The sequence below is a fragment of the Ailuropoda melanoleuca genome, chromosome 15, assembly GCF_002007445.2.
Source record: "Ailuropoda melanoleuca isolate Jingjing chromosome 15, ASM200744v2, whole genome shotgun sequence".
Classification (NCBI taxonomy): Eukaryota; Metazoa; Chordata; class Mammalia; order Carnivora; family Ursidae; genus Ailuropoda; species Ailuropoda melanoleuca.
In genome coordinates, this window is record NC_048232.1 from 20,444,481 (window position 1) to 20,460,035 (window position 15,555).

General features: G+C 48.7%; 1 protein-coding gene across 1 annotated transcript in view; it reads right to left on the reverse strand.

Annotated features, from left to right (window-relative positions):
- Positions 1 to 2,945: 2,945 nt before the first annotated feature.
- The window catches only part of PIP4K2A (phosphatidylinositol-5-phosphate 4-kinase type 2 alpha), a 183,485-nt gene continuing 170,875 nt past the window's right edge, over positions 2,946 to 15,555 (reverse strand). The window contains exons 8-10 of the mRNA XM_002913152.4: positions 10,030 to 10,273; positions 7,832 to 7,935; positions 2,946 to 5,218 (exon numbers count right to left, since the gene is read on the reverse strand). Of these exons, the coding sequence (XP_002913198.1) occupies positions 5,138 to 5,218; positions 7,832 to 7,935; positions 10,030 to 10,273 (429 nt within the window). The 3' untranslated portion in view covers positions 2,946 to 5,137. The remainder of the gene's footprint in view (positions 5,219 to 7,831; positions 7,936 to 10,029; positions 10,274 to 15,555) is intronic.

Below are 15,555 nucleotides of genomic sequence, written 5' to 3' on the forward strand. Positions count from 1 at the left end.
GCAGTAATAACTTCAGTACAAACTGAGGGCAGTCATTAAGTTGCAGCAGCTTTAGTAGAAGAATGAAGGAAATCCCAGCAACTCCAGGTTGAGGGAGGTCTCTGTGGATAATAGAGCAATTGTAGCTAAGTCCGTGGTTTTGCAGAAACTACTCTGTGATACTCAAATGAGGCTGTTTCAGGGGTCGGCAAACTTTCTCTGCAAAGGGCTGTAGTAAATGTTTTAAGCTTTATGGGCGTCAGGTCTCAGTCACAGCTCTGCCACTGGGGTTTGAAAGCAGCAATAGAAAATATGCGAACGGGTGTAGCTGTTTCAGTAAAACTTTACAAACATCATGTGGTGGGCTGGACTGGCCCTCAGGCTGTGGTTTGCTCACCGCTGCTCTAATCAGTACGAAGCTACCTTGTTTGCATATTGTAAGTATAGAAAAGGGAGGTGGGATGAGAGAGAGACAGAAAGCAGCATATTACAAAAAATATTTAAAATCAGTGATTCATTTAGTGGGAGAGATTAACCACTTAAGTCAGTGTTTTCCAAACTGGCCATTCATCAGAAGTGATACCCCTTGATTTAAAATGTCAAGTGACAGTCATGAAAAGCTGTCGGACTAAGAGAAAATGATAGAAGTGGAATTATATAGATTAACTCTCATAAAATGAACTATGTAGAACATTTGTTATAAAATGCGGGAGGCCGCATGCCAGTGAGGGCTCTCAGAGCACAGCGGAAGGGACTCGGGACAGGAGCGCTCACACAGGGAGGGTGGCTGGTGAGGTCTCGGGCGTCCCCAGCGGGTATGAGGTCCATCGTTCAAGCACTCAACTCTCAATCTCGAGCTGCCGCAGAGTGCCAGCCCTGGCTTTGCTGTTAACTGTCCTGTGACCCCGGGCGAGTCACTTAGCTTCTGGGGCCAGGCTTGCCTTATCTCTGACACCTCTTCCAGTACGAAGTGTGGGATTCTGTAACACGGAGCTGTCACACTGGATTCTGAGAAATCCTAACCTCTTGTCCCTTCTCTTAAGAAGTTAAACTAAACACAAGTGTGTAAGAGTGAGGGAAAATTATAGACTCTGGCATTTAACTGCCCTTTGGCAAGAGTTTCACCAAATCACAAAACCAAGACTAAAACAAACTTCTGAAGGGCATTCGGTTTAGATGAAAAGGTACCCAACTGTAGGCTTTAGGGCTGCCTTTCATGAGAGAACTTTCAGTCGTCGCTCTAGGTAACTTATCAGCTGTACTTTCCCAGAGACACTTCCCTGGGCTTCGGGGCCACTTTCACCAGGAGTGCCTCTTTGATGTGCTAGCTGTTTCAAGAAAGCAGTTCGCTGGGCGTATGAGCAGGAGACTGCGTGCGGGCTGCTGTGCGCGTCACTGCTGTGCGTGGGAACCCAAAAGGCACAGAAGTTTCTGCCCTTTAGGGAGAGTAACTTTTGTTTGTAACATAGCAGCTCCAAATAGTGTGGCTGGAGCTGAATAAAGTGCTGTTTAAGATGGGGAGGGAGGAAGAGATGGGGGTGTTATTCCGCGAATGGGAAGAAGGCTTTTATGTGCAGGAGAGACCATGACCACTGATTTTGTGCTCATTAAACATTCATGTGCAGTGGCTGGGGGCTTGCAGAACTCCCGGGTTTAATTCTATCTTCCCCCTCTTGGCCTTGCCTTCTCTTCACTACACCATTTCATTATATACGTGTGTACATTATATCCGTGTGTACATTATATCCGTTACCACCTCATTATCCACAGTTCTTAGTCCATTTGCATTTAACCCTTCATCACTTATTTCCAGGAGCGTTGCATCAAGGATGAATCCTTCCTATCAGTTTTTGTCCTTTTGTGAATTAGCAATAACCAATTTTCTGGGACCAATGTGAATTCAGTCCAGGAAATTAAATCATTGCTGTGTGCACAATAAAACCCACAGAGCTCATGGGAATACTGGGACAAAGGGGCACAGCACCCCAAAACTTCACCACTGATAACAGCTAAAAAAAAAAGAGGGACGTAATAAAAACAGTATAGTTTTAAGCGTTGCTAAATGGTCAGGAAACATATAAACACTAAATGCGGCAGGTTATCTTGAAAAGGACTGAAGGGCGCCCGTGGTAGAGGCCTTGGAAGGACTGCATCTCTGCGACTGCTGTAGAGTAGAGGGGGGGTGGTCTGAAGGCCGCCCGGTGCGGCTGCGCANCCCAATAAATGCGGCAGGTTATCTTGAAAAGGACTGAAGGGCGCCCGTGGTAGAGGCCTTGGAAGGACTGCATCTCTGCGACTGCTGTAGAGTAGAGGGGGGGTGGTCTGAAGGCCGCCCGGTGCGGCTGCGCACATGGGGAGGCACCGGGGGAGCTGGTGATGTTTGGGGGGGTGTCTTGTGCATTCCTGAGTGGCACAGTTCAGCTGGGTACAGTTTGCTGTGTCCGTCTAACGTTCCGTTGGACCACAGTGCACACAAGTAAATGGGAAAAGCACAGGATGCTCAGATCACTCCCTCAAAAGATCAACTGCATTAGAACAAATACGCATTTTCAGAACAAGTACTGGAGCCACACGGACTGTGTTTGCTGCCCAGGCACCCACGACAGTACAGGATGCCATCAGGAAGCCTTCCGTCCATCAGCGGTAGCCCAGGAAAGTTCTGAAACACACTGACACAGAACTGTGGCTGGCACAAATTAAAAATAAAACAATATACTTTGTAGGGTATTCACTGAAGAGATTTCTTTTCTCTGCCTGTCCATCTTGCAGTAAGTCCATTTTGGTGGGGAATTTTCTATTATTTACTAGTAAAATAATTCACAGGTTGGAGGCAAAGCTCTAGAGAGTGAAAAGATTCAGTTTCACTTTTACTTCTTCAAGGATCAGCTACAGGTAGTCTTAGTACCGAGGACTTAAAATTTATTTGCAACAGAGAGAAACAGAGAGAGAGGAACGAAAGCTCCACCTTGTGAGTCATCAAAGTGCTTTATTCGTAAAGCCTGGCTCCTGCCCGGAGTGTATGGTTAGCACTAGGAGATACAAGGCAAACTTCCTCACTCTGTCCAAACGGTTTATCGACACAAACGAACGACAGAGACTGTTACAGACAAAAAATAAAGCATTTTGTAAACTTCTAAAAGCATACACAGACTGGCCACAAAGGAAATAGTCACTCAAATAATGTACGTGTGCCTTATCTTTACTTCAGGGTCTCACTTTTGTAGTCTTGGGTCAAAGAAACCACAGTGTCACTTAGAACACTGAAGTGGACTCGATGCCGGACTGAATGGTGGGGGGGGGGTCCCAAATCACAGTCTCAACTAATTTGAATGCATACAATACAGATTTGGACACCAGGTCACAGCGGCGAGAACGTCACCTACCGCGGCTCCCAAACCCGGGTGAAGTCAGTGACCAGTCATGGGATGGCGTCGCTGCCGGCTTCCAGAGACCCCGACGTGCTTCCCCCTCATGTTTTCCGAAGCAAACCCATGCCCATGGGCACCGTTGCAGTCTTGCTAAGCCCTGAAGTAAAGCTCCTGAAGAGGCGGTATGGCAGGGGTGTTTGCGGAGTCGTAAGTAATCACCGATAGGGGGATTTTTTTTTTTCCTTTTCTGAAACTGCCCACAAACGTCGTCTCACGTTTGAAACAAAGACTCTCAAAGGCACAGCTTTAGCACAGTGTGAAGTTGATGACCTGCTCTGAGCAAGTCTAACATTCTAGCTTGACTCCTGTCAGCAAATGCCAGAAAGTTGGTAAATACATGATCGGTGCTGGAAGTTTATAAACTGATTAAAACACAATCCGCACAGTTTAGGGCAATGAACTTACATAACCAGATCTGGGTTAAACATTTAAAAAAAAAATCATCAGGTTGATAAATGTACACCTGGAGGAAACAAAACAACCCTTTCCCTTTTATTGTATAAGACTGCCTACCATGTGCTTTGAAGAAAACATTCACCCAAACACATGACTGCAGGATACATTTCAAAATAGGACAAACATTATTTCACCTACACTGTAAAATGACTTTACATGTAAACTTCAAATATCACATGCTGTACATTAAATTTTTAGATTCAAAAATATCCCTGTTTTCCTAATAATGTAAACAGTAAAATTGAGGGTTTCAGTTAAAGGGGTAATTCATAACAAAATACCACTGTTTAACCAATGGTGAAACATAAACAACTTAGAATTCAGATTTGCCATCGTTAACAGGAGAATTCAGAATTCGAATGCTTTGCTCACTTCCCACAGTAGGAGATGTAGATACCATTGCCCAAAACTATGCACTTTTCAGGTAAGCTTTATTTTTACTTTGTAGCATTAATCCCTGTATTGCAACATAAGAGCGTAACGGTGAAGAAGCTCCAGGTGAGAAAAGAGAAGTAAGCGGTTTTCCTGGACAAACTTACTGAGGTGAAAACGTACGGACAAGAGTCATTAGGGGCATAAGCTTCTTGCTGGAGGAGGGGCCTTTGTCCCCCGACACCGGGAGTCCCGACATGGGGAGGCAGAACCCTGAGCCAGGGTTCCCCCACCCAGCGCCAGGGGCTTGGGGGACAACTATTAAGGAGTGTCAGCGTGCGTGGTAGAAATGTAACATTCGCAGTAAGTTTTTTCCTTTTAATCACCATCATTATTATCATCATTATTATTATCTTCATTATTATTATGAATACTGTCACATCGTTCAACTCAAAAAATAAACTGATCCACAGTTTATCGTGTGATGCCAACATGGTTGGTCTGACATGCATTTCCTTCGCCCCCTCCCCCCGCATGTGCTCATTCATCCATCCGTCCATCCACAGCTGGAATCAGAGGGTTGTTGCCCAAATGCACTCTGACTGAAGCTGACCGGTTTTCATTAATTAATTAATTAATTAATTTTTAAGATACACGCATACACGCGCGCACATGCACGCACAAACACACACACACGCACGCACGCACACGTGTCAGAAATAGCTAGAACGATGCTGGGAAATATCAGGTAGCTGTTAAAGCGAGTAGCCTCCAAATCAGTCATCTTGGCCTGAAGATGTAAACGAGGAGGTGTGCTTCACTGAGTCTGGTTTCCATTTCTCCTACACCGAAGCCACCTCGGTCCTTCCCGTGCTCATGTCCGTCCAAGGCCATGTGGGAGGTTACGTCAAGATGTGGCCAATAAAGTCCAAAAAGCGCTTTGAATACTGTTCTGGGTTCACGGTCGAGATCTCTGCACCCGCCTAGGCAGTTGTAAAGGAGAAGAATATCGATATAATTACTACTTAGTCTCCATAGCAATTTCCAGTTGCAGCTAAATACAAAGCTAATAATCTTCCAATCTCTGCCTCCGTTCTTCAAACATAAAATATATTGGCTATTGTGTCTCAGGAATCAGGGTTCTTGGGAATCTGTGTGAAAGTGAGGTGAAGGGTCAGTAACATGCTGTTATCACACTGGGACTGCGGCAACTTAAAAAAAAAAAAAGGAACTAGCCATGTTTGGGATGTTCCTGTCACACAGTGGACTCTGCGTGGCCTACGTTCACCAGGCACACGAACAATATTGCTGTTTTTCAGGAGAGCAGACCGGAGATCCCTGGAGAGTACCACCAACTGCAACGTTTGGCCAAAGGGAGACTCCAGTGACCAGGACATAGGACGGGGTTTCTTTTCCAGGACCCAGGTAAGTGGCAGAGCGCTCAAAAGAGAGGTGGCAGCCGCAGCAGCAGGGTCTGTGTCGGCTGGCCCCACAGCCAGGTGAGACATCAGGCTGCTGACTGCACCTCCCCCCAGGGCACGGGGCGGGCTTCCCTCAGCACCGGGCACAGGGGTGCCATTGTTCCCCTTCACAGAGCTGCTTGGAGCAAGGCAGGGGGGGCTTGGGGAGGCTCAGCGGGGGACTTCCCAGGACGGGAGGGAGGCAGTTCTGGCGACCAGACTCAAGGTATGTAGTTACCGGCCAGCTTCCTGAGCTGCAGGGGGCAGGGCCAGTTTTACGAAGTCACCACGTGCTGTTTTTAGACACCCATCCTCACTGGGGAACCTGTAATTTCCTAGCCTGGCCCGGGCCACTGGGATCTCCACGGAGGAGCCCAGGCCTTGAAGGCAGAGAAGAGTTCCCAGCAGCAGCTTGACACAACATTCCTTGGCTAAGAGTAACGTCTTGCTCCTGCAAACTGTACACACAGTCTTAGGCCACGTGGTGTATGGTGGAGCCGAGCTGCTGTCTTGCAGTGGAAACTAAAATGGAGCCATGCTTGCTCCGGTCGATGTCCAGTTCCACATGGTGTGCGGTACTGCGGCACGTGCGAGGAGGGGTGGGCGCAGACACACAGCCCCTCCCCAGGACGCAGCCTGCTCGCACAACCCCATCAGCAAGGTGTTAGGACTCCTTTATTACTTGGGGCCCTTAAGCTCCAGAGTGTTTTCTCAAGGTTACACAACTGGGAAAGCTAAAATAGGGATGATGGGGATTCTGACCCAGTTCCGTCTCTGCAGTATCCCCATGGTTCTCAATCAGAGGTGAGCATCAGAATTACTACAGAGCCTTTTCACGACCTCCCCCAACTCCTTGAGCTGGACTCAGAATCAGGGAAGGGGGATGGTGCCGCGGGCATGTGCGTATTTCATAAACGCGGCTTTGAAGGTGGCGATGCCAGCCGCTGGGCGAGAGCTCCGGGGTGCTTTCCTTTCTGGCCAGTACGGGATTTCGGACACTCGCAGTGGGGTGGGGGAGCTCTTTTCCCTGCTCTGCACACAGTAGGAATACCATAAATGGTTGCTGATGATGTAACGAAAGTGTTTCTTGGGCAAACAAAATATGGCTTTAGGCTGGTTCCCTTGCTGGGAGGACAGGCTGTTTGATTTTAAAATACAGAAAAAGAGCCTTTACTCGAGGTTACGTTCTGGCGTATCTCGGCTGGGTGCACTCGCTACTGGGGGGCGCCTCTCCTTCCGTACGAACAAGCCGAGGCCCAAGTTCCTCTCTTGGGATGGGGCCTCTGGCTTTTTTAGCACCGCCTGGAAAGCCAGAGCGAATGTCTGCAACAGGAGCACAGTGGGTACACAGCACTTGCGAACTGGACCAGGCAGGTGGGATTTGCCGGTGGGGCAGGGTGATGGGACTAGCATAGAGCCGGGGGCTGGGCGAGGTTCCGGGGAGCAATCCTGTTTCTCCCACTTTCTAGTGCTGTGACCCTGACAGGATACCGCTTAGGCTTTCTTCCTCAGTTTCTTCAGCTCATAAGCAGGGCTACACTGTATCCGTCACAGGCTTGTCGCGGAGAATTCAACAGGTCAGCATATGCGCAAATAGGGATAATTCAGAGCAAGCACAATAAAGGTGAAGAATTCATGGTATGAAACTTGGGTCTTGCACCCAAAAGATTTCCGTAATAGAAAAAATACAGTTCACTGTGCCAAAAGAAAGCTAATACTGCATATTCGGTAAGCGTGTGAAGCAGAGAAGAGTGCTTCCGTTCTGAACAGGTCAGTTTTGAGGACTCATGTGAAAACACTTAGCTGTCTTCACTTTTATCTTTGAAGCGTTTTCCCAACAAAAGCGAATCAGTACAGGATTCTAGAGATGCACGTGTCTGTGACTATCTCCAGTGTGTAAAAAGAAGACGAGCCGCTGAGTTTAAGTGACTTGCCCAAAGCGTAGGGAGAGCTGGCGTGAGCTATTGGCATTTGCTGCCTCTAAGCCTCGCACTCCGACCATGACCGCCCACGCGACTAGAACCACGGAGGGGCTCTGGGCAGCTTGGTGGCAAGGAGACAACCAGACCCGGGCCCCGCACACAGACCGCAGCAGGGCCCCAGGAGCAGAGAAGGAAACCAAACGGAGATACTTACGCCATGCTTAACAGTTTTTGCGGCGTGGGCAGCTTTCTTTTTTGCATCATAATGAGTCAAAATGTCAATAATTGCCATGAAGTACACCTCTTTCCTGGGCGAGTCTGTAAAGGGACGAGAGCAATGATTGTGGGACCGATGACACGGCCTGGAAGTGCACCGCTGGAGGGGGAGGGATTCGGGCACGGACCGGAGGGGTCTGACAACAAAGGCCACGTACACTGCCATTCAAACATTCTTAAAAAACACCTTATTTTTTACTCCCTCCTGTGTTTTGTGGGGTGGAGAGAGAGGCAAAGTGGGGGAGGGGGGTTGGGGGAGACAGGCTTCCAGTTACAGCATGAATCAGTCAGGGGCTTGAGGAAAAAGGCACAGCATAAGGAATGCAGGCAGTGAGATGGAAAGGGTGTTGGTGGTGACAGACGGGCGCCACACCGGCAGTGAGCACCGCATCCCAGATAAACTTGTCCAATCCCCGTGTCGTACACCGGAGACTAACGTAGCATGCTGTGTCAGCTCTCCTCAAATATTAAAAAAAATTAATAAAATAGTAATTTGGAAAAAAAAAAGTCTATGTAACTCCTGCATATCCCTGCTAAATAGCTGAACTCTGTCCCCAATTTTCTCTCAATTTAAGAAAAAAAAGTATAACCCCAGAATATTACCAGTGGAGGTCCAAGGGGAAGATTGTTTTCATTTTTTTGTTAATCTGCCTTTTCCTACTCATTAGGTATTGCCTTGGTGTAAAGAAACATGCTATTTTTAAAATACAACAAGTAGAGGTAATTTTGCTCCTTAATCCCTCTCTACCACTGCGGTGTTATCGCGCTTCGCAGGTATTGCCTTCTTTACCCAGAGCCCGGCGTCGAGCAAGTCTGTCAGCACCATTTTTCCAACAGCATTTGCTCACTTTGTGTCTCTCTCACATTCTGGTAATCCTAGCAATATTTTAAACTTTTTCATTATTATATTTTGATGGTGATCTGTGATCAGTGATTAGATTACAACTCACTGAAAGCTCACATGATGGTTAGTATAATTTAGCAGTAAAGTATTTTTAAAATAAGATATGTATGTTGTTTTTTTTAAGACAATGCGATTGCATACTTAATAGACTATAGTATAGTGTAGACATAACTTTCATGTGCACTGCGAAACCAACAAATTCATTCGACTTGCTTTATTGTGGTGGTCTAGAACCCACATGGCTTTGAGGCGTGCCTGTTCATAATTCTCATTGAGTCTAGCATCAGAGCTGGATAAAGGCATATATCCTCTTTAAGATCCGTCTTCTACATATTTCCACAAATATAATGCTGTTTTCATTATAAACAATAAGAAAAGTACATTTGACTATATCTGATTTTCTGTGCTGAATAAAATTTTGGTGAGCACAATAAAAAACACAAACTCACTTGGCTGATAAGCCCCATGAGATTTTTTTTTTTTTTAACGATGATGAACCATCATTTTTATTACTCAAAAAATAAGAGGCCTGCATTTATCATCTCTCTAAATTATTTTGGTTTTCTTATGTGTAAGTAGCTAAGGTAAAAGGTAATCTTCCTTCAAATACCCAGTCATACAGATTTTGAGGATTATGATTACGTTCATTCTAGAGAAGAGAGCCACAGGCCCTTTAATGGGAGTGGGGCGGGGGGAGGGGCTGACTCAGCAGAGGACAGACACAACAGCAAATCAGACATCGTCATCCCACACCCTGGGCCAGCTTCGGTGCTCCTGAAAAGGAAAGGGCTGGTAGTGATGAGACACCCGCCCTTACGGGTATCCGAGTAAGGTTTGGAGGGGACCCCGTATGTACCTAGCGCTGGAGAGATTCCTGACGCTTTAGAGCCACAATTAGAGTTAGCTAAGGAAAAAACATTCACGAACCTTCCTTCTGCATGTTACCTACATGTACATCAGCGTGTGCACATGGGTGTTGCATATATAAAATAGTTTGTGGCTTCACTCTATTCCCTCAACATCAAAAAATTGAAGGACCTTATCACATTAGGTTTCAAAGACAGAGATTACACTTCATCTTAACGTGCTCTTGTCCCTGAATCAATTACTGGGGCTCTGGAGAGTAAGTCCTGGAGGCAGCATACTTCTAACTGGGATTACGATTACCGGTAGGAAACAATGCAGAAATCAAACCGTTTCACAGATAAAGAGTGGATAATAACTCCGCTTACTTTCATGGCACTTAATTCCATAAACATCAATGTTTGGATCAAACTCCCCTGGAGCCAAGGGCGGCGAGCTGTTCAGCGTGTTTCCAGGACTGTCCGGAGGGGTCCCGACAGGGTGGGTGCCATCGCTCTCCCCCTCCTCTTCCCCGTCATTCTCTTCACACTCCACCTCTCCCTGTTCGGCTCTCTCCACATCATGGATTCCTACCAGCAGGCTGTAGTCCATGAGCTTTAACTGGGCAAGAAACTGAGGGTGGGAGGCAACAGGGTCAGTCACGCCTTAGACAAAACCCCAGATTTGAAGAAAACGAGCTCTGCAAAATGCCTGTGGGAGAACGCTGTGAGGGAAGGGGCAGCAAAAACGAGGCGAGGGCTCCCGAAGAGGCGACCAGGCAGGAGCCTCCTTTATGATGCTCTCACAGTCGGGCAGCTTCTCTGGCCAGAAATGTAGCCCCACGCTTGGGCTGGCTCGGCGCTAGTAGTATTTTCCCTGCAACGCCGAGCTGGATGCTGGAGGCATGCATTTATCACATGGAGGCTGGATTACACCAAAGAGCAGAGAGCAGGACTGGAAAGAAGGAGGGAAGAGAGCTGTTCTCCCGACAGTTAAGACTGGCTGATGGGAAAAACCAGGGACCTCCCAAGTAGCTTCCAGCAGAGTCTCTTGTGAAAGCACTTTGAAATTCAGCACACTGGGTTGAGAGGGGATTATTATGCTGTCCATCACAAATAAGTAAAAGCCCCAATGTCCCAATCAGCCAGCAAATGCCCGTGTCAGTGCTCTGGTGAATAACACAGTCCTTCTGTCCTGCTCAGGTTTCCTTATGATGGAAGCAGGGACTGGAGAACCTGAAGGTGGCTCACTTCCCAAGCAGCAGCTCGGGGCCCCGGGTTCCTGCTCTCGCTCCTTCCCCCATTCCAGCCGCGGTGACCTAGCTCTGCGGGTTAGCCTACTCCTCCTGCCAAGGTCTCGTTTGACTTTTCAGGTCATGATTTTTCTTTTCTTCTTGGTAGATGTACCCAGACACATGACCTGAAGCACATGTTCTAATCGATCAATTAAAATGTGGTGGCCCGTCTGCTGGCTAAAACCAAACAGCTCCCTTACCACCCAGCTGGCTGGCTCGGCACAGGGTCCAAGACTGCTCTGACCCTGGGCTTGTGGCCCAAGAAGACGCCTGACCCCAACTCTTGGAGGACTTGGTGCCCCCCCCCCCCAGTGATGTGCAGCAGCTGGTGGGCCTCGGGCGACGCGGGTAGAATTTAGGAAATGGAACTTCCTTATGCAAAGGGCAAGCATATGAAATTATAGGTCTTGAAGTTCGGGCTGAAAATGAAATGAAATCAATTTGTGGAGACCCGCAGAGCCATTTTTCCTCCCGAGCCCGTTGGGAAGCAGTTCGGTCTCCGAGCTGAAGAGAAAGCCACGTTCCCTTAAAGACAAGGAGACGACCTGCCCCCCTGTTCCCTGATGCCTTCAGTCCCTCAACAGCCCCGGCCCCCACCTGCCTGCTCTCTTCTTCCTTAGCTCCCATCTCCTTGTCTTCCCACCATGCATCCCCTTGGGCCACGCTGATTCTTCCTCATTTAAGCTCAGGGGGAAAAAGAAATTCACACAAATCTTTGTTTAGAGATGTAAGCAAGGTAGGAGAAACCTTATACTTAAAAATTGATGCATGCAAGCCCTTTGGCAAAAAAACAGTGCTGAATGGCCAACAGGTAGACAGACAGGTGCTCCACATCCCTCATCACCAGGGAAATGCAGATCAAACCTCAATGAGCTACACCTCACACCTGTCAGGACGGCTAGTATCAGAAAGACGAGGGAACAGATGCTGGCGAGGATGGGGAGAAGAGAGAACCTTGTGCACTCTTGGGAATCCAAACTGGGGCAGGCATTGTGGAAAACCATATGAAAATTCCTCAAGGAATTAAAAATTGAACTACCCTATGATCTGGCAATCCCAGTCCTGGGTAGAGATCCAAAGGAAACGGAATCATTATCTCGAAGAGATCTCCGTACTCCCATGTTCACTGCAGCATTATTCATACTAGCCAAGGCGGGGAGACAAGCTTGGTGTCCGTCAGTGGATGACTGGATGAGGAAAATGTGATCTGTATACTCAGTGGAATGTTGTTTAGCCTCAAGAAAGAAAGAAATTCTGTCGTTTGTGACAACGTGGACGAACCTGGAGGGCATTATGCTAAGTGAAATAAGCCAGACAGGGACAAATACTGCATGATATCACATGCGTGCATGCGTGTATGTGTGTGTGTGTGTGTGTGTGTGTGATCTGAACTCCTAGAAACAGCAGAAAAGTGGTTGCCAGGGGCTGAGAGGGGTGGAAGAAATAGGGAGAGTCGATAAAAGGGTACAAAGCTTCAGCTATCAGATGAATAAGGTCTGAGGATCTAATGTATAACACGGTGACTGTAGTTGGTAATGCTGTACTGTATAATCGAAATTTGTTAAGACAAGTAGAACTGAAATGTTCCCACCGAAAGAAAAACAAAAAAGGTCAATATGCGAGGTGATGGTTGTGTTCATACCTTGATGGGGAAACCCTTTCACAATGGATACATACATCAGTCATCACCATGGATACATGAAATGTATACTGTGTGTCAACTCTACCTCAGTACAGCTGCGTAAAGAAATGAAGATGTTACTTAGTCTAGTAAAAAAAAAAAAGCCAACAACAGACAAAACAGTGCTGGTTCTTGAGCCTTCGATCAATGTTCTGAGCCCCACAGACCAAGGAAGCTGTTGCTCCTCCCATGGGCTTTCCCAAACTCCCCTTTTCAAGTCCTCACAGAGCAACTTGCCACCTCCCTCAGCCAGTGGCCAAACACTGCTCACGCTGCCATATTCTTCTGGCAACTGCTGGGTGTCAGGGCGCATTTGGCCAGGAACTCATTTGTGTGGGCAGCGTCCCCCTCTTGAGGGAGTAACAATTCCATGGAGTGCTTGAATCTTTTACCCACACAGAGCCAGCCACCCAGCCACGGAGCCGGATCTCGGGTACCCGGGCTGCTCCCCAGCAGTGTACGGATGTGGAAGAGAGCTGGCCGTGCGGGGTGCAGAGACAGCTGGCCTAGCCTGAGACGAGCATTCTGATCCCCGCGCAAGACAGCAAACAGGCTCAGAAGCTTAAAAGAGCTGCCCAAGGACTCAAAGCTAAGAAGGGGTGAATTCAGGACCCTGAGTTCAAAGCTCTTGTTCTTCATAGTGCATGAGGCTCTGCTTCTGGAAACTGCATTAGGGCGGCTCTTCTCAAGTCCTGCACTTTGCAACACTAGTAGGGAAAAAATGAGTCAAACAAATCAGATGGTTTCTGAGGAGGAGGGCCTCCCAAAGTTACTAAGGCCTGGGAGTCTCTGTGAGGGGTACCTGCCAGCAGCAGGCCTCACACCGATTTCATCGCGAAGCCTGCTTTCCTCCTCCGTTCAGAATGCCCCGGGGGCCTAGTGATTTGGAAACAGAAGACATTCGGGGAAACACTGCATCAGAAACCCCCAGTCATACCCTTTGCCCCCCCAACAGGTATGACAGGCAGGTGGCTCACTGGTGGCCATCGGTCCCAGGAGGCTGTGCTGGGGCTGACCTCAGCTGGAGCTCCCAGAGAACAGGCTCCGTGCCTCCTTTGTCTCCCGCACCGCCCCCTCCCACACGTAGCACAGCGCCTGCCCCCTCTGCCCATCCCCCCCCCAGGTCTGGGCACAGCTGCGGACACTGATGACCAGGTGGCAGCATCTCCCCATCGAATCCAAGTGTGTGTGCGCGCGCGTGCTGCGTGCAAGGTGGGTGGGGGCTTGGCTGGGCCCAGTCCTGCTGCACTTGACCCGTGGCAGGTCTGCTCTTCCCGGGGCCCTTGGAAGCTCCCTGGGAAACGGTAAAGATTGATGCTCTGCGAACTGACCCCCAGTCCTCTGGGAAGGGAAGATCTTTTGCAAATGCAAATTTGGTCTTGCCCAGCCCCTGCTGAAGGCCTTCCCATGGCATCCCATGTCCTACTGGGCCGAAGCAAACTCTAACATGGCCCAGCGGGCCAGGACAGTTTGGTTCCATTACCTCCCGGGCCGCCTTGAACCCTGTTCCGGCCCATCGTCTGGCCCTCTTATCGGCACCCAGTTACCTCCCAGCTGAATCCGGATCTCAGCTGCAGAAACACTTGCTTACCGGAAGCCTTTCCCGATGCCTGCCTCGGCCACATCCCCAGAGCGCGCGCTTGGATGGACCAGCGCACCTCCCCTAAGGACGCCTGGCTTCGCTGCACGTGTATCTTGTTAGACTACGTGAGTCGACTTCTGTCTTCCCCGAACGTGGCAGCCCCGTGAGGGCAGGACTCTGGCTGTTTCTGCCCTCACCACGCTCCTGCCTGACAGGAAGCGATGGTAGGTCTTGATATTTATTGAACGAGTGAATGAGGTGCCTGCTGCTTAACTCACCCTAATTTCCCGAACCCCTTTCTCGAAGAAATAATCCCTCCAGCCAAGTAAAAACAGAACAAGGCATCAAAAAAACCTTTGCTTGAGACCGTAAGAGGCAGCAGCCCCTGGGAGCACAATGAGACCATTGACCACATGTCTGTGCTCCGAGGAACGGGGAAGTCTACTGTTCCACCTTCACCCGGCTGGCTTTCAGATACTCTTTCAAGTGTGCTTTATTACAAAAGGAAGGGGGCCGCGTGTTACGAACCCGCAAAGGCCAGCCGGGCAGGGATGACGGTCGGGGCTGGACCGCCTCACTCGGGGTGGGGTGGAGGGGAGAAGTCTCCAGGCCCGAGTGTCCCCTCTCGCATCGGTCTGCTCACAGTGCCAGACCCTTTCCCGGGACTGAGCTCTGCAGTCACACCACTGCCCAGGCTCCTTCCACGTAAGGCAGCTCTGTATCCAAAGCTTCAAACGAAACCATTGGTGACACAGAAAACACACCTCCAGGGAAGCAGCTGCTTTGACACACCCAAGATCAAGGACCCGCTGCGGTCCCAAGAGGGTACTGTGTAAGTTTTCAGATCCAGGGCACCGAGAGGGAAATGGAAGACCAAGGACAGCAGAGTGGGGAAGAGCATAGGTTTTGCTGCTAAGGGTGATCCCTTTACTCTTCACTTAAAGTACCAGAAAATCTTTTTAGAAAGAGTATAAGTTTGGGAGTCAGATGGGAGATTAAATCTTATTTCTCTCACTTGCTAGCTCTGTGCCTGGAACAATGAGTTCACTTCTCTGAGCCTCAGTTATTCTAACTATAAAATGGGGTAATACCACTAAGCTCATACGGGAGGGTGGAGGGAATAGAGAGAGAGAATGTAGTTTAGGTGATGAAAACAGGGCCTTGCAGGTAACGACAGAGGCTGTGACAGAACTGCCCGTGGTGTTATTATGGTAGAAAGACTTTTTCATCAAATATACACCTTACACACACTGGCGGGTTCAAGGGAGGTGGGCCAGGAGGAGAAACGTGGAGAAGCCCAGAGATTGACTAGCTCTTATCTTCACAAACTTAATTTTAAATCTCTTCGGAAGGAGAGC